At 38.5% G+C, this 19,302-nt stretch overlaps 1 protein-coding gene across 1 annotated transcript in view; it reads right to left on the reverse strand.

Annotated features, from left to right (window-relative positions):
* The window catches only part of LOC124776768 (alanine--tRNA ligase, cytoplasmic), a 181,497-nt gene that overhangs the window by 126,980 nt on the left and 35,215 nt on the right, over window positions 1-19,302 (reverse strand). The window contains exons 4-6 of the mRNA XM_047251907.1: window positions 15,926-16,071; window positions 12,181-12,372; window positions 2,005-2,149 (exon numbers count right to left, since the gene is read on the reverse strand). Of these exons, the coding sequence (XP_047107863.1) occupies window positions 2,005-2,149; window positions 12,181-12,372; window positions 15,926-16,071 (483 nt within the window). The remainder of the gene's footprint in view (window positions 1-2,004; window positions 2,150-12,180; window positions 12,373-15,925; window positions 16,072-19,302) is intronic.

The following is a 19,302-nucleotide window of genomic DNA, read 5'->3' on the forward strand; positions in this document are numbered from 1 at the left end:
GGATGGTCACAGGGGTAAGAGCCATAGGGTAGGGCAATAGGTGCAGAGGAAGCATGGGGTCTGACAAGAACATTGCAGAGGTTGGGCCGGTGATGAAAAGTTATTCTAGGTGTGGTGGGCAAAATCTCAGACAGAATAGATTTCATTCAAGGGCGAGATTATAGGAAGTCATAGCCTTGTCGAAGTAGCTGAGCAGGATAATATTGAGTGACAAGTGGTGTGCACCGAAGTAGTTGTTTGGAGGGATCAGCAGCCCCAGGATTGGATGTGATGGCTGGGAGATTAGCTTTTGAACTAGGCTGGTGGGTTAATTACGTGCAGTGAAGGCTGAGGTGAAAATTGTAGTGTATTGCTGTAAAGAGTCTGCATCCGAACAAATGTGTTTGCCTCTAATATTAAGGCTGTATGGAAGGGAACATTTGACATGGAAAGGATGGAAACTGTCAAAATATAAGTACTGTTGTTTGTTAATAGGTGTAATGTGGACAGAAGCTGGCCTTTACTACTTTCCTCTCAGTTAGTGAAGGTCGCCGGCCACTGCGTTGTCAATGCTGAGACATAACGACAAATCTGGTATTATCAGCACACTGTTGACACTGTGGATCATGGAATATTGAATTCCTTAACGATTTCTGAAATGGAATGTCCCATGCACCTAGCTCAACTACCAATCCGCATTCAGAGTCTCTTAATTCACACTGTGTGGCCATTATCACATCAGAAACCTTTTTACGCAAATCACCTGTGTACAAAAGGCAGCTCCGCCAATGCATTCCCTCTTATACCTTCTTTACACAATACTGCCACCATCTGTGTATGTGCATATCGCTATCCCATGACCTCTGTCACCTAGTGTATTAGGAAAATCTTATTTTGATGCAGAGATTTGTTGGCTTCATCAACTTGCACCCAAATATTCACATTCCAAACTAATCTACATCTGTGGCTTCGCTACATTTAGTTTTCTTCCATTCACTTTTGTTGGCTTTGCCAACTTGCAAACACACTGTCACATTCTAAACTAACTTATGCCTCAGGACTTGCTACATGCCAGTCTGCCAGCAAATCTAGTTTTCATCCATTCCCCATATCAAAAGGAAATGTAATCAATTTGAATCTTCCACCGGAAAAAAAAGTTAGATTAAGCCTTTCTCATTGGCTACCATCACTCGATTGGCTATGACTACCACAAATAAATTGCCGACAGCAGTGCATAATGGGAAACAGTTTAGTGAATCATTCTTCTGCATTTCATGCATGGAGGGAACAGGGAACAGGGCAAAAGCCATAATAACTGGTACCATGCGAAGCATCCTCTGCCATCCACTTCACAGAGGTTTGCAGAGTATGCCTGTAAATGCAAACGAATTGACAATCGTAAAATATAAACCATAAGTAATTAAGGTGTCCAACTTTCAGTAAAATATAAATAGAACACATTAGCATTTGGTGTACATTGTTCCATAGTATCATAGTGGTTAAACAGATGCAATGAAAAACAGCAGCAGAAACAGATGGAACTTGCATAAAGCCTTTAGCTCATGATTCCAGGATGAGATTTTCACTCTGCAGCGGAGTGTGCGCTGATATGAAACTTCCTGGCAGATTAAAACTGTGTGCCCGACCGAGTTCGAGTCTCGGTCGGGCACACAGTTTTAATCTGCCAGGAAGTTTCCTTTAGCTCATGTCCAAATTTTGTTGCATATCCTCTTGTGCATTACTTAAGCAAGAAAACAGTGTTCTGTGTGTACTCCATAAACTGGCAAAGTTATCAGTCTTGTTTATGTGACTTTCAGTGATTCAGTGTTGCTTCTCTTCAGTTACTTTTACTCCTTAACTTTCACTCCACGAGAACTTTCCATTACCATATTTGGAGAATAGTTTTGTTTATTTATGACACCTCACATGCTTGTACTATCAATAAACAATCTAATGAAAAATCCTATCTAAAGCAATTTATTTTACTAATTCTGTTTGAAAAATATTTCAATTCTACACACATACCTTCTGAATGGCATCAAAAAGTGGGACAAAAAGATCAGTATCGTAGTTGGAACGCTTCTGTTGGATAACAGACACCAAGCGCTCTAGTCCCATTCCACAATCTATATGCTTCTTAGGCAAGGGTTTTAAACTTCCGTCAGATTCTCTGCAATGAAATAATACATACATAAATCACTACAATAAATATTAACTACAATATTTACGGTTTGCGGGAAGTGCCAGCCATTTTTATCCTACTTTTATACCCATTTTTAACTTTTTATCAAACAAAGAAACTTTAATGGTATAGATGACAGTAAAAAATATGGGTTAGAATATTGCATTATGAGTAATTATAAATCCGTGAAGAAAAAATAAAGTTAAGAATGACTGCAGCCTTACTGAGGAAGAGAAGAGGGTCGGAGAGGGAAAGAGACTACAGACAGTTTAATCAAAACATGATAATCACTTTGTGCCCTCTCTTTAAGGTGGAGGATATGTCTGAAGACGAGATTGAGGAAGAAATGAGATTTGGTAAAGAAGCCATATGGGATCTAGTATTAAGAGTGAGATTGTAAGAGAGCTCTGGAAGACTTGTGGTCAAATAAGGCAGAAGGCTTTGACAACAATCCTCCAGAGTTTCTAAAATGGCTGGGAGAAGTGGCAACAAGACGATTGTTCAAATTGGTTTGTAGAATCTGAGTCAAGACATACCATCAAACTTTGGAAACATATTGTGACTCAATGCCAATGATAGCAAGGGCAGATAAATGTGAGAACTGTCAACAGCTTAATGGCTTGTGCATCCAAGCTGCTTACAAGAATTATATACAGAAAAATGGAAAAGAAAACTGAGGATCTGTTACATGACAATGCTTGTCTTTGAGAACAGTAAAGGCATAAGGAAGGAAGTAGTTCTGACTATGGGGTTGATAAGGCAAGCAAGAATTTTTTGTCAATGAAGGGAGGGAGGGGAGGAGCATTTGACACTGTAATACGGTGCAACATCTTCATAAGTGTAAGCTAAAGGAAAAGGCAGGTAACATACAATATGCACAAAAACCAAGAGGGAACAAGCAGATTAGAAGATCAAGAGCAAAGTACTGTAAGAAAAGATGTAAGGCAGGGATGCAGTCTTTCACCCTTACTGTTGTTCAATCTGAAATTGAAGAAGCCATGACAAATGGGGCCAAAAGCCTTGCTGCAATGGTAACACCAGTTCCCATCAGATCACCAAAGTTAAGCACTGCTGAGCTCAGCTAGCACTTGGCTGGGTCACCGTCCAGGTCTGTCGAGTGCTGTTGGCAAGCGGTGTGCACTCAGTCCATGAGAAGCCAATTGAGGAGCTACTTGACTGAGAAGTAGTGGCACCAATCATGAAAACTGACAACAGCCGGGAGAACAGCGTGCTGACCACTGTGTGTGCTAAACGAATTGCAGGATCTGTCAAACAGAATGAACAGTGTAAACTGAGGAAGGATAATATACGTAACATCGACATTGGGGCCCATGAAGTAGACAAAGTGAAGGGATTCTCCTGCCTCAGAAGCAAAATATTGCAGCAACACACCTGAAATCTGAACAGCTAGAATGCCATTCTGTGGTCTGTTTATCACAAGATATATCAGACTGCTCACAGAAGAATGTGCAACTCACTGAAATATGTGTAAATGCAAGCAGATGGGACATTAAGACTTATGATTACATATCTGAAAATACACTTGATATAGTGAGTTGCAGTCAGGGACATAACTATGCCAAGAAACACTGGGATGTAGCAATGATTAGCATAACACCTCAATAGTTCAACGAACTACTTGGACAATGCTGAGCAACAGCACAATTAGATACTGAGACAATATTGTGCAATTCCTTGGCTGTACAATATCAAATTTCTGCATGTTTGCAAGAGACAACAACGACATGGATAAGACACCACATCTCTTACTAAACACAGCTAATGTTATTTTAACAAGCAAACAACAAAATCTGGTAAATGGGTTGCCAATTGTAACTGCCTATTGAGTGCTGGCACGAAACCACCTTGGGAATCCATCCTAATCAGAAGCATCACTTCGTTATATGGTACAAAAGCCACCACCCCACATATCTGCTCGTAAAATGTCCTTGTGTACAAATACTGCTATGGATGTAGAACTTTACTACAGGATGATCAAAACACAAGAAGAAATATCTATATAGAGAAGTCATGCTGCAAACCTGTACATACAGATGGCCCAGTATATTGAAATCTATACCAATAGACAGAAAATCTCGTTCAGGCATGTGGAGGAGGGTATGATTACCACGTTTGAAATGTGTGTCTTGGTACATCGGCCATCATATCTTGTCAGCAAACAATGCAGGAACCTACCATCGAATCACATGCATACATTTTTTACCTACAGACCTTACAGTCTACTTGTTTCTTTAGCAATGCACCAACATCACTCCTGAACTGAGTAACAAGAGTTTGAAACACATTTCACAACCAATAGCATACTTATGAAGAGCCCTAGATCATCTGACGTCAATCCAACTGAGCACATCTGGAACACCACCAAGTATATATACGCACATCTTGGATGCAATTCTGACAAGGAGTGGTGGGATCATCTTTTTGAAACCATCTATACGGTGTTGTTGGTTAACTTCCCAAATATCACGCCCAGCAGCAATTTACCCTAACAGGATCTAGTTTGTGAGTAAAAAAATAAATAAATAAATAAAATAGAATTTCATTTGGCTCCCTATAGCTTAAAAAAAAAAAAAAACAACTTAACCTACGCCAGAATGGTTGTGTAGCACAATAGCTAAGGTACAGTCCTCACATGCAAAAGGTTGTGGCTTCAAAACTTTGCTTTGAAAATTTTTATTTTTGAACCTTTATCAAAACAACTTAAATAATTATTTCTATTCAATTAATTAGTTTAAATGTGTTTTTTTACCTATTCCTTGAGCACATCGTTTTGAACACTGTATTAAATGTCTTATTTGCTCTCATTTCTTTTTGGTGCATGTGAATTTAATTATTTTTATTTATCTATCATAATATTTAACAATTTGAAAATACCAATTTGTCAATTAAAAACAAAAGATGAAATAATCTATTTATATTATCTGTGCAATAGTCTCAAAAATGTATTTCTTGTTACTAGACGTATAGTTCTTTTTGGAAGATAATCCACATACTAACATTTAACACAAATTCTTATTGCACTATGGACAAAATAGTGCAGGTGAAGAGATTATAAGTAAAACAGAATAAGGAATAGAAATAATGAATGCAATAAAATGAAGGAAAATACAGGAAGATAAAACAGAAGAAATTAAATTAAAGTTAATACATAAGAATAATTAAACTCACATGAAAAAAGATCTCAAGTGAAAAAAGAATTATAGAAACAAAAATGAGAGTAAATGAAGAAGTTAATGCAAGTAAAACACTGTGACAAATGAACAGAAATGAAAAATCATACTTAAACCAATTAACTGAATAAAAATAATGATCAAAGTCATTTTGATAAAGATTTATAAAGAAAAAAATTAAAGCATGTGACAAGATCAGAACCCATAACATGTGGGGACTTTACATTAACCATTAGGGTCAGCCTATTGCAACTGGTCCAACACTGGTTGCTTGACCACTCAGCAAAAAATGGTATTTGCAGGGTGAATTCCATCCTGTTTGGTGGATTCAAAATTATTTTTTAAAAATTTTTAGTGGTTATCATTTAGAAAAGGCAGACATTTTTGTTTCATTCCACAAGCGGTTTTTTGCTCTTATAAGCATCTGCAGTTTCTTAAATTATTCAGTAACGTGTTGCCCCAGGCCTTTCAAATAAGAAACATTTAATTCAGCACACACTGGGCTATAAATTAAAACCATGATCACCATGAATGTATTCCTTAATATACTTTTAATCGCTCAAATTTATTGGTCGCAAATTAAAAAAACTCAATTTTTGAACAGTATTTTTCCAAAGAAGGAGTAATTTCTCAGCCTTAACATTTTTTGTGTTATTACACTACACAGTACATTTACTTTTTAGAGTCTCAATGGTGAGAAGCTTACACTGAAAAAATACATTATTTTAAAAATGGATTTTTTTAAATTTTTTCATTCTTTGGCTTGCAGTATCTCTGTTAGAGGACCAGATAAAAATCTGAAAATTACACACTTTGTAGACCTTTACGGTATCAAACTACAATATAAATTTCAACTTTGAGATACAATGGGAAGTTTAAAAAAAGAGTCATATACATTTTTTAATATCTGCAATATTTTGACTAAGGTATAAAGTGTATCAGTTACATAATTTAAACATATCTATGATAACTTTTTTAAATGAGTCAACTAATTACATTATCTTGTTTTCAACTTATTTGTTTTTACTATGTTGCTCATTCAACAACAGAGAAATTTCTTCACTCAGTTTGGGCATTAGGTTAGCAGTTCACCCCGTCATTGTTGTAAATTACAGGGGAGACAGCTTCTTTAGTACGTTTTTAACAGGTATTCAGACTTGGTCCTTTTCAACTTTTTTAAATGAGGTCCTTGGTCCTGATGGGTGGTAAAATGTAACATGCACATCTTGGTTTTGGCAATCAATACTATCAACTTCAGTAATCCACCAATGTTCGCCATAAACACAACCCACTATTTTTAAGTGTCGCTGGTACAAGTTTTCCGTACTGATGGTGTTCGCTATTGGGGGATGTTGATGTGAACTGACACTTGAGCATGTTGTGTGACTGACATATGAGGTAACAAAAAAATTATGTGCCTTTAATCATCATCTGACAAGTGCTGAACCTTTCCTCCAAGACACTGGTGTAGAGTTCTTGAATTTCCACACATTTTATAAAAACATAGGTAATCCCTTTTACCTGGTCTTTACAGAATTTAAACATTTATTGAGGTGTCAATGTATGGTTCCCGTAGGCCCACAGCAAATGTGGGTGAATACCTATGGGACCAAACTGCTGAGGTCACCGATCCCTAGTCCTACATGCTACTTAAACTAACTTACGCTAAGAACAACACATACACCCATGCCCGATGGAGGACTCAAACCTCCAGCAGGAGCGGCCGCGCAATCCATGACATGGCGCTTTTAACTGCGTGGCCACTCCGCGCAGCCGGTCCACTGCCGACTAGCTTTAGTGACAGCTCGCTTTGTTGTGCTGCCAACTCCATCACATGCATTCTTCCCATGGCATGATGCAAAAAAGTGTGATTCTACATCAAGTCCACAGTCTTCTTTGTGAAAGGAGATGTCAACAATTTTTCTTGTTTTTATATAGGCTTGCAGTACCATCAGAGAAGAAGGTCAGATTGTTTACGGAAGGGTGAAGCAATTTTATTTGGTTTGTTAATTGCAGTTGAAAAGAGTGCACTGCTATAGTCACTTATGACACAAAAACTGGGACTCTTTAGTTTATCTTGATCTTTATTATAGAACACAAATGGATGAACTGTTGCCTGTTTGTTTACACAGTGGTACCCTTGTACATCATTTTGAGCAACAAATAGTTTTGCCAAGGTGGAGGTAACCGTGAGATAAAGATTTAATAACAAGTGAAAGTATAACATTCTGTGAGTTAGGGCACGCATTGTCAGAAATCTGAATGTGGAAAGTAAGCTAGGAAATCTTAAAAGCGAAGTGCTAAGTTTCAGTCTAGATATAGTGGAGGTCAAGAAAGTGGAATGGGAAGAAAAGCATTTCTGATCAGACACTGGGGTAATATCAACAGCAGCAGAAAATGATATAATGAGAGTAGGTTTGCTGTGATGAGGAAGGATGGGCAGGAGTGAGTTACTATGAACAGGTCATCGATAATGTTGTTCTCATCAGGATGACAAAAAGCCAATATCAACAGTAACGGTGCAGGTAAACATGCCGATGTCGAAGCAGAAGATGAATTGATATGGAAAGTATATGAGGATATTGTCAGGGCAATTAAATATGTAAAGAGAGGTGATGATCTAGTAATCATTGGGAGGCTGGAATACTGTGCTAGGGGAAGGAACTCAAGACTGTCTTACAGGAGAGTATAGACTCAGTCGTAGGAATGGGAGACTAAAGCAACCAATAGAGCTCTGCGAAAAATTTCAACAAGTAATAGTGCATATGCTGTTCAAAAATCACATGAGGTGGTTCTGTGCTTCAAAGAGGCCTGTAGACATGTGTTCTTTTCAGCTGTGTTACATCAATGTCACACAGAGATTACAAATTCAGCCCAGGGGCAGATATGGAATCAGATCACAATTTAGTAATGATGAAGAGTGGACTTAGACTTAAGAGGCTCTTTCAGAAGAATCAATATGGAAATAAGTGGGATATTGAAGCACTGAGGAATGATGAGGTGCCTTCGATGTTCTCTAAGGTTGCAGATACTGTTATAATACTACAATAGGCAGTTCAGTTGGAGATGAATGGACATCTTTAAAAAGGGCAAACAGAGAAGTTGGGCAGAGAAAAATAGGTACAAGGAGTGTATCTGTTAGGAAACCTTGAGCAACAGAAGAAAGAATTTATTTGATCGCCAAAAGAAGGAAATACAAAAAGTTCATGAAAATAAAGGAATGCAGCCTTGTAAGTCACAAATGAAACAAATTTAAAAGCAGGGAAGTAAAGATAAAATGGCTGCAGGAAAAATGTGAAAAAAGTTGTGTGAACGACTAATTCAGCATATAGAAAAGTCAAAACAACCGTGGTGAAAACAAAGGCATAAACATTAAGAGTGCAGTTGGAATTCCACTGTTTAAATGCAGTGAAAAAGGAAATAGGTGGAAATATTTTATTGAAGGTCTCTACAAGCATGAATGAGCTGTTGTGGAAGGAAGAAAGGCCTGTGCTAGTCTGCTTGTTATGTGCTCCCTTCTCCACTTGTCCTATGTTCTTCACTTCCAAGGTAGCAGACTCCCTTCACTTTGTCTACTTCACAATCTCTAATGCCGATTGTATTATCATACATACTGTGTATCACCTGTGAGCACAATATTACATTGCCAAAAGCTTTTTGTACACAGACAAATCCTATGAAAGTGTCTGGGTTTTTCTTAAGTCTTTTCAGTTCACTCTCAATCCATACTGCATGATCACTAGACTGATCATCCCATTCAACAGATCCTGCAATTCTTTCTTACTTTCACTACAGATGATAATGTCATCAGTGAATGTTACCATCAATATCCTCTAACCCTGTAATTCAGTCCCACTCCTGAACCTTTCTTTTATTTTATACTCTTCGATGTACAGGTCGAACAGTAGAGGAGAAAGGCTACATCCTTGTCTTACACTCTCTCTAATCTGTGTACTTTGTTCTTGGCCTTCCAACCTTATTGTTTCTCTTGATTCTTAGACATATTGTATATTACATGTGTCTAACTGTAGCTTATACTTATGAAAACCTTGCACCATATTACATTGTCGAATCCCACATATGTATCTTAACATTTAAGAAAAGTTTTGCTTGTATTTGATAACCCCACCATCAGAACTGCTTTTCTAATGGATTACCTTTCCTGAAGGCAAACATTGTCATTTTACAAATCCTCAATTTTCTTTTTCATTTTTCTGTGTATTATTCTTGTCAGAAACCTGGATGCACAAGCCATTAAGCTGATTAACAGTTCTTGCACTTATGTGCCCTTGCTATCATTGGGATTATGTGGATGTTATGATTCCAAATCCTGATGATATGTCTTAAGACTCATATTCTACAAAACAACTTGAATAGTCATATGGTTGCTACTTCCCCCAACGAATTCAGAGAAATCTGAAGGAATTCTTCCTTCTGCCTTATTTGACTACAAGTCTTTAAGACTTTTTTAAAGTCTGACTAAGGTAACACTGGATCCTTTGTCATCTGCATTTACACCGATTGAGGTGACACAGTGGTTAGTACACTGGAATCGCATTCTGGATGACAGTTCAAACCTGTGTCTGGCTGTGCTAATTTAGGTTTTCTGATTTCCCTAAATCACTTCAGGCAAATTCCTGGGATGGTTCCTTTGAAAGGACTTGGCCAATTTCCTTCCTCATCCTTGACACAATCCAAGATTGTGATCTGTCTCTAATGCCCTTGATGTCGATGGGACGTTAAACCCAATCTTCCTTTCTACCTTCCACAACGGCACCCATTTCTTCCACCAGATCATCTAATAGCTCATTTATGCTTGTTGAGACCTTCAATGAAATATTTCCACCTATTCCCTTTTTCACTGCATTTAAACAGTGGAATTCCAACTGCACTCTTAATGCTTATGCCTTTGCTTTCGTCACAGGTTGTTTTGCCTTTCTATATGCTGAATTAGCCCTTCACACAACTTTTTTTCACATTTTTCCTGCAGCTATTTTATCTTTACTTACTTGCTTTTCAATTTCTTTAATCTGTGACTTAATACGCTGCATTCCTTTATTTTCCTGAACTTTTTGTACTTTCTTCTTTTGGTGATCAAATAAATTCTTTCTTCTGTTGCTCAAAGTTTCCTCACAGATACACTCCTTTTACCTATTTTTCTCTGCCTAACTTCTCTGTTTGCCCTTTTTAAAGATGTCCATTCGTCTTCAACTGAACTGCCTATTGTAGTATTACAATAGTATCAACAACCTTAGAGAACATCAAAGACACATCATCATTCCTCAATGCTTCAATATCCCACTTATTTCAATATTGATTCTTCTGAAAGGGCCTCTTAAGTCTAAGTCCACTCTTCATCATTACTAAATTGTGATCTGATTCCATATCTGCCCCTGGGCTGAATTTGTAATCTCTGTGTGACATTGATGTAACCCAGCTGAAAAGAACACATCTACAGGCCTCTTTGAAGTACAGAACCACCTCATGTGATTTTTGAACAGCATATGCACTATTACTTGTTGAAATTTTTCGCAGAGCTCTATTGGTTGCTTTAGTCTCCCATTCCTACGACTGAGTCTATACTCTCCTGTAAGACAGTCTTGAGTTCCTTCCCCTAGCACAGTATTCCAGCCTCCCAATGATTACTAGATCATCACCTCTCTTTACATATTTAATTGCCCTGACAATATCCTCATATACTTTCCATACCAATTCATCTTCTGCTTGTGACACCAGCATGTTTACCTGCAATATTGCTGTTGATATTGGTTTTCTGTCATCCTGATGAGAACAACATTATCGATGACCTGTTCATAGTAACTCACTCTTGCCCATCCTTCCTCATCACAGCATATCTTACTCTCATTATATGATTTTCTGCTGCTGTTGATATTACCACAGTGTCTGATCAGAAATGCTTTTCTTCCCATTCCACTTTCTTGACCTCCACTATATCTAGACTGAAACTTAGCACTTCGCTTTTAAGATTTCCTAGCTTACTTTCCACATTCAGATTTCTGACAATGCATGCCCTAACTCACAGAATGTTATACTTTCACTTGTTATTCAGTCTTTATCTCATGGTTACTTCCACCTTGGCAATCCCCTGCCCGAATTCTGGATGGGGGGCTAATCCAAAATCTTATGCTCAAGGAGAGTTTGCCACGTTACATTTTCAATTACAGACCATCTGCTCTGTGGATACACATAACATGCCTTTAACACTGCAGTTTCTGTTGCCTTCTGCATCCACGTGCCATTGGTCATAACAACTTGTTTCACCTTTTAAGGATAGTTTTCCACACGAAGGCCAAGAATGTGGCCTGAATCTACCTCCACTCCTCCGGCCACTCTGGCAAGGCCGTTGACAGAACAAAGCTGACTCCTCATACTGGCAGTCTTTGGCCATGATTTCTGATGCTTTTATTCAAAATTTAAGCAATGGCTGGGCTTGAACCCAGGATGACTGATTACCTCTACATCACTGTGACCTGCATAGGGATCTTCTCATGAAACTAATATGACAATCTATTCTGCAAGTGTAAACAGAATGAAAGAAAGATATGTCTAAATTACTGTGCATTGTATATGTAAACAAACAGAGATACAGTAAAAACACATCCACTTTTTGCAAGAGGTTTACAGTGTTGCCACAAACTTTTTAAAACATGATTCAAATACTCAACCACTTCAGGGTCTCCCTATCATAAATTAAAGATCTGCTTTGTTGCAGTTGATTAGCAGTGCACACAACTTGTACTCTGGTTTTGATTTCTCTCATCTAATTTTTGTTATGTTAAATACACAAAAATGCCAAAATTTACTCACCTGTTATACTGTATAAACACAAGATTCCAGATTTCAAGAACATCTGGATCATCTTGATTAACTAAGTGAGCTGCATCACGGCCACCAATCCGATCAAAATGCAGTTCTGAACATGGGCCACAAGGTCCTGTCTCTCCCATTTCCCAAAAGTTGTCCTTCATGCTTCCTGGTAGTACATGACTGGGTGGAACCCTGCAACAAACGAAAATATCACTTAATGAGACATTTCAACAAGTTACAAAGCCTCATTTGTTACAACTGTATTGCCTAAAATCCTGTAACCAGTCAGCTGTACAATGGTCATTAGGTGTGAAAATGTAATGGCCAAACATGTGAGAATACTTGTGTAACATAGTGCAATGTTGGGTCACAGAAACAAGCAGAATTGGCAAAGTGGTGCTATGGAAAGAGCCCAGCAGAGCTGTTGAACGTCCACCAGCTGCACATTCTGCTACACTTACAGGTGCCAGTCCCACACCCATCCCAAACACTGCCAGCACTGAAATTCAAACCAAAGACTCAAATCTGGTCCTGCACTTTAGCCGGCAGGAGCAGTGGACCTTTGCAGATATACAGAAGCAGCAGAGACAGCGAATCTTCACACTGCTAGTGGGCAATGGGCAAACAGCATGTCACCAAAATCAGCTGTGGCTTTGTCTGAAGGATCAACTACCACCACCCCCATGTGCACCTGTATCACGTCAGCAGCAATCACACCCAAGCACTCCAACTTTTCCAATAATCATTCCAGCCAATGGACCCCCTCTGGTCCTTTGTCATGCCCTGCACACACCCAAACACACAGAGCACTCATCAACTGATTTTTCAGCTCTTTATAGGATCTTCCTCAGTTGGAACCAAGAGAAGGCCTACCACAGGAAGTGCAACCAGAAGGTAAGCTGGTGCCACTGTGGCACATTCACATCCACACCTTCTGGGAGCCAGACATCAAAACATATCCTACCCTGGAGCTAGAGTGGTTGACACCCACCACTGAGCTGCGGCACTTCCAACCAGGTCAGAGCCACCTTCATGAAGGCCACTTCCAGCTCAACAGTTGCAGCCCCGGTGCTGGAGGGATCAGCACCAGCCACAGACTTGCAGCACTTCTGACCAAAGTGGAGCCACCTTCACGAATGCCATTTCCTGTGTAACTCCCCAGTTCCCGCCAACAAGGGGGTATGATGTTGCATTGAGTGTTTACCATGATATTGGATGGCAATGTGTGGTCTGATCAGGAGCTACAACTTGCTATTATTTAATCGTGCTCATCTTATTATTTCTGCATACTTGCTAATATCTTATGATTGAACTTCTTTTCGCGAATTGCTGCAGTTTGTCTTGGAAATTAGGAGCAGAAATCCAACATCCATTCTTGAAATAAGTACCATGCTTCTCATAAACATTATATCATATACTGTGCTCTTGTTTACAATGACCATTGAGTCCAAAACCGCTTCATTATTAGGAACACCACAATTACATTAATAAGGACTGTGTGCAAAATATGTTCTGTCTTAGTCCACAGATTCTAACTGAGTGATTATGTAACAAGTTTTTTCTTGTTCCTGTGAAGTCACAGGCAATGTCACAGCTGCTCTTCCTCCATGGGTCGCATCATATCTCTAAGGCAGGGCAAGTGATACGCAATAAACTGCCCAACCATGGGGCACTACAACAATGGTGTGACGTTTATCATCATACCGGCTTGCAGACATGCTGCATCTATCCATTTCGTAATATACGTGCATAAATAAAACGTACATCCAAATGGTACAGTATACTAATTCATTACAAAATTAAACTTTTTTTAGAGACAATCAGTACTCTCTGGTTCTGAAAATGCTCGTGCAATGCTTCACTTAACCAAAGTGATATGTTACACTACAGGAATTTCTGGCAACATTGGATTCAGCACAGCCCAATGCCTAAGACATTACATTCCTAAAGGAAACTCAGGAACAGACAGATCTGGAGCATCGCAGCAGCCATCCCAACTGTCGTCTCCCCAAGGCAAGAGGAATGTGGTAACACACCCATATTGCAACCGTTCACAGGCCAGAGCCTCCACCACGACATGTGTCTTCCACATGAAGTAAAGACTAATTGAGTTGCCATCACTGGTGAGGGAACTGCCAGACGGAGACTGGATGTCGCCTCCACTTCTGCAAGGCGGCCAAGTGAGCCATCATTAACATATCACCCACACCTTCATTAAGTTCATTATGGGGCCAGCCACCAGCCAGCGGCACCATCAACCCAGGGACTGACGTCTGCACACGACGGCACCTATCGATGCCATCACAGTTCACCGAGACACCAATCACTGACATAACGAGGAGCAGAGGCCAGTTAATCCATTCTGGCTTGCAATTTTATGATAATTACCAGGATTCTGCTCTCATGAACTGGATTTTGCTACAATACTAGATACTGCTTTCAGCTGTGCTATTTCAGACTTGCGGTGTAAATGCCTGTGCTGGATTGTAAAGTTTTGTGTCGTCATTAAACTGTTTGACTGTTGTGAGTACTTTTCTTGTGTGCTTGGTTACCACATAGCTATCTTTGAATAAAAGAGGGAAGCCGTGTCACCGACGTTCAACACCACAGTGCATTAATGCAGCTATACATTCTAGAATATATTTTGCTAGTAGGTCAGGAATCGTCAAACGTTAATTATGTTGCACTACATTGAGAGTTCCATTGATTGGAAGAAAGGCATATAAAAGCAAAAGGAATCACAATTATAATATTTTGGTGTATCATCTTAAAATGAGAGAAAGGGAGGGGAGAGAGAGGGAGAGAGGGAGAGAGAGAGAGAGAGAGAGAGAGAGATGGTAGCTCACATAGAACAAGCACAAGCTCAGATAGTGGAAGGATGGGAAAGCAAACTGGCTGTGTACTTTTCAAGAAAATCGCCCCAGCATTTTGTTTAACTGATTAAGGAAATGGCAGAAATCCTAAAGTTGGAAGACAAACAAATATTTGATCTCTGCTCTTTACAAATACAGATCCAGTGCACCAGTAGCAGGATACGCAAGCATAAATTTACTTTTTGTACTAGTTTACATTAAGCCTCACTTTTCTACACATACAAATTCGCATTCCTGTTATACAACGGACTGATGATACACAACAGGGCATTACACAACAAATGCATTACTGGAGGTGTAGTATGTGATGAACTTCAAAACTCTTAAAAAACTTCGTATTTCCATGTGAAAACCTCTGGTTATTTTTACAGTTATCACACAATTTGGTTTTCATACACCACTTAAATAAAATCAAAATCACGAAGTCCAGGAAAGTTCTTCATGAAGGAGGACAAATGTGGCACTTTAAGCCTAAGAGTTATAAATGTTGAATTATAGCGCAATAACAGTGTGTTTTGTTACCACATGCAGTCTTTATTTTCTAGGCGTAATGAGCTTCAAAAAATATTCATGCACATTTTAATATATTACTGTTGCTCCTGTTGCTATCTGCCAGTCAATGACTTTTTTTTTCAGTAGGTATGATTGTGTTTTGGTCTTATCAGCCAATTTCCTATTTGCTCACAATTTTATACAAAGATTTTCTTTCTTATCAATAGAAAATTAGATCACAGTGGGAACTTTTAATTAATTTGTTGACCACAAGTCTCTCTCTGCAATAGTACCCAACGTGAACACTGACTGTCCAACACTGCACAGATGTTTCTACTAACAAAACTTTTAAAATTGTTTCTTGCATTAAAACACATTACCCCAAATTTATCCAAATCTGTCGACACTCCTCATCTGGTGCCAATCCAGCTGCTGTATCTCCTCCAAAATACGTAACATACAAACGATCTGCTGGTAAATTGTATACAGTGGTTAACAGCTCCCACGCCCACGTGCAGATTTCTTTCTGAAACATAGTGCATGTAAAATTGGTGTATTGAACGCCGATGATTCAAAAGAATTATTTCTATTAAAATGTCAAAAAATACATGTATCTTAACCTACAGTAAAGGTTAAAATTTTGTTTATAAATAGTGTTGACTTTGTTAATAGTGTTCTGGGTTAAATGTAATATCTGTCATGTACACAATTTATATTTAGGCTGTTTTCCAATTAGTTTCAACTAATATTCATTCTTTCTTCGTACACAGCAGCACTCACTCATCAGAGATGAAAAGACACAGAAAATTTCATTTCCATATACACAATTCAGTGTTTCAAACATTTTGCCAATAGAACTGATTGTGGGAGACACAGCTGAATGCAAGTTTCAGTTCATTTTATACTTCATTAGAAGGTTTAAGAAAACATATTAACATCTGGAATCACCCGAAATGATTTTCGTAGCATTGTGGGATGGAATTCAAAGTTTTAACTCGATATCAGTTTATATTTGATCTACAGAATCTTCTATTTTGTATAATCCACTTCACAGGTCAACCCTCACATTAACATGACAAACGTTTTGGCAGATTTTCTAATCATAATGTTGAATATGCTTATAATGAGGATGTTCTTCAGATTTCTCTTGAGGCATTATTTTTATAACAAGTACAAAATTTATACAAAAAATAAAACATCACAATAATTTCAACTGTTAATAGTGTGCCAGTGAAAATGTACAAAACCAATATAAACCTGTTTTGAGATTAATTTCATTATACAGATTGTGCCATAGAAGGGGAACATTGGTAATCAGACTCAAAGTTTCACATTTCCTGGAATTTTGTTCAAGCCAAGTGAGTCAGGTCAACAGTACAGCATACTTGAGACAGATGTTGTACTTACATGACAAGTAAACTGAAAGAAATTGCCATGATCTCTCAATGGAAAAATTCTTACAACTATTTTGTTTTAATTATAAGCAATATTCAACAACTTTAACGACCCAGTCAGACACTTTTTACATATTTGAATCAAATACAAATAAATGAAGACTTAACATTTTCAGTTTTTTCATTCATTATTAGAATTACTTCATAGAAGTTACCTATACACCATATGTAGCCAAAGGGACTAACTTCAATAGAAACCTGCACACAGTGTACAGTATTAATATGAACTATAATCATATACTGTTAATTGCATCAAAGGGAAACTTGATAAGACTGAAGCACTAACTTATGAGGCAGAAGCTTGTCAGTACTTAGTACTTAGCTTCAGCAGGCGAAATGTATAGTACTGTCGACACACACACACACACACACACACACACACACACACACACACACACCTAAAGGGGACACACTAACTAGCTTTCAGAACTAACAGTTCATTCATTTGGGAAAAGGGAGCGATACGTTTGGGACACTTAAAAAGAAGGGCAGGTCACTTGGTCTCCAGCCAGTGTGTGTGTGTGTGTGTGTGTGTGTGTGTGTGTGTGTGTGTGTGTGTGTGTGCGCGCGCGGCTACTGTTTCATTGTTGGAGTTTCCCATAGTTCCACGTAGATAGTTTGTAGATAGTTTAAGTGTTTAACTTGTAAGACATTGCCACACTTGGTTGTGAGTGATGCCAGGTTTCAGCTCTTTGAGGCTATGTATTGTCTCTTCTCATAAGAGATTCTGAGTCTGATCTTGATGGCAGTCTCGAAACTTCTTAATGGTGTGGCTTGCTTCTTCAGGAGTCCAGGTAACTATTGCTAGATCATAAAAAAAGCAAAGCACTTAATGTCTACTTGTTTATATTTTGTTCTAATATTTATTCCAGGTATTTTTTTCTCTAAAATGTCTGATATTGAGTACTAGGTTGAACAGGAGTGGAGACAGTCTATTACCCTATCGTTCTTCAGTTCAAATTTGAAAATGATCAAAGATTTTGCCCATAATTTTATTGCACAGAATATGTCTGACAAGATGTTTGATTAACACAGTTCTTTTGTTATCCACACCGTATTCACAAAGTATATTAAACAGGTGATGCAACCAACATTCTTCTCAAGGGACACTATTGAGAAAAGTTAGAAAATCAGCATTTGAAGCTGACTGCAGAATGATCTTACTACCAACATACATTTCACTTACGGACCATGGACACAAATGAACAGTCTTTTTTCCCTTGTTCTATTTGTGAGTGGAACAGAAAGGAAAATGACTAGTAATGGTACAACGTACCCTCTGCACACATCATACAGAGGCTTGCAGAGTTTGTTTGTAGATACAGATGTAGATGTCAACGCAAGTGAGGGAGAAGGTATTGAGATTCTGGGGGAATTTGGATAGTATGTACTCACCCTCTGTCCAGATCACGAAGATGTCTTCAATGAACCTGAACCATTTGAAGGGTTTGAGATTCTGGGTGGTTAGGACAGATTTCTCTACATGCTCATGAATAGGTTGGCATAGGCTAGTGCCATGCATGGGCCCATTGCTGTGTCACGGATTTGTTTCTAGGTGGGCCCTCAAAATGGACATAATTGTGGGTGAGGATACAGTTGGATATGGTGACCAGCATGAACGCTGTAGGTCTGGAGTCAGCTGGGTGCTGGGAAAGATAGTGCTGAATAGCAGCAAAGCCATGGGCATTACGGATGTTAGGATAGAGGGAGGTGACATCAACAATGACGAGCAAGGTGCCAGGTGGTAAAGGAACTGGAACTGTGGGAAGTTGGTGGAGGAAATGGTTGGTGTCTTTTATACAGTTAGGTAAGTTATGGCGTGGCAAAACAAGCGCTGTATCATTTGAGAGAGACAGTGGTGAGTGAGTGTGCCGGGAGTTGCCTCAGTTCACTGCTACTAGTGCCATGTCGTCATAACGTACCTGTGTGTAGCATGTAAGTGTTGCACCATAATCTAAGAATGAAATTAAAAATTGAAGTAGCTTTTCCAAGCTTTGTCAACATATGCTTCAGTACATTAATGTTATAAATGCTATAGCTCAGAATGATCAGATGAAAAATTTCACTAAGTACATTGTTTTCAGTAAAAAACAAGTGGCACTAAATAATAAAGCTAGAAAGCCAAAAATTGTTCAGAATGTGCATACGTATGTCACAATTAACTGTTGTAAGTCTCAACTTGACCAGAGCAAAATTTTGATCACAATCAACATTTTTACAAGATACTGAAGGCACTAAATATTAGATTCAGAAATATGAAAATTCGTATGAAGCTTCAGATTGATATAAAAACATTAACTATG

The sequence above is a fragment of the Schistocerca piceifrons genome, chromosome 2, assembly GCF_021461385.2.
Source record: "Schistocerca piceifrons isolate TAMUIC-IGC-003096 chromosome 2, iqSchPice1.1, whole genome shotgun sequence".
Taxonomy (NCBI): domain Eukaryota; kingdom Metazoa; phylum Arthropoda; class Insecta; order Orthoptera; family Acrididae; genus Schistocerca; species Schistocerca piceifrons.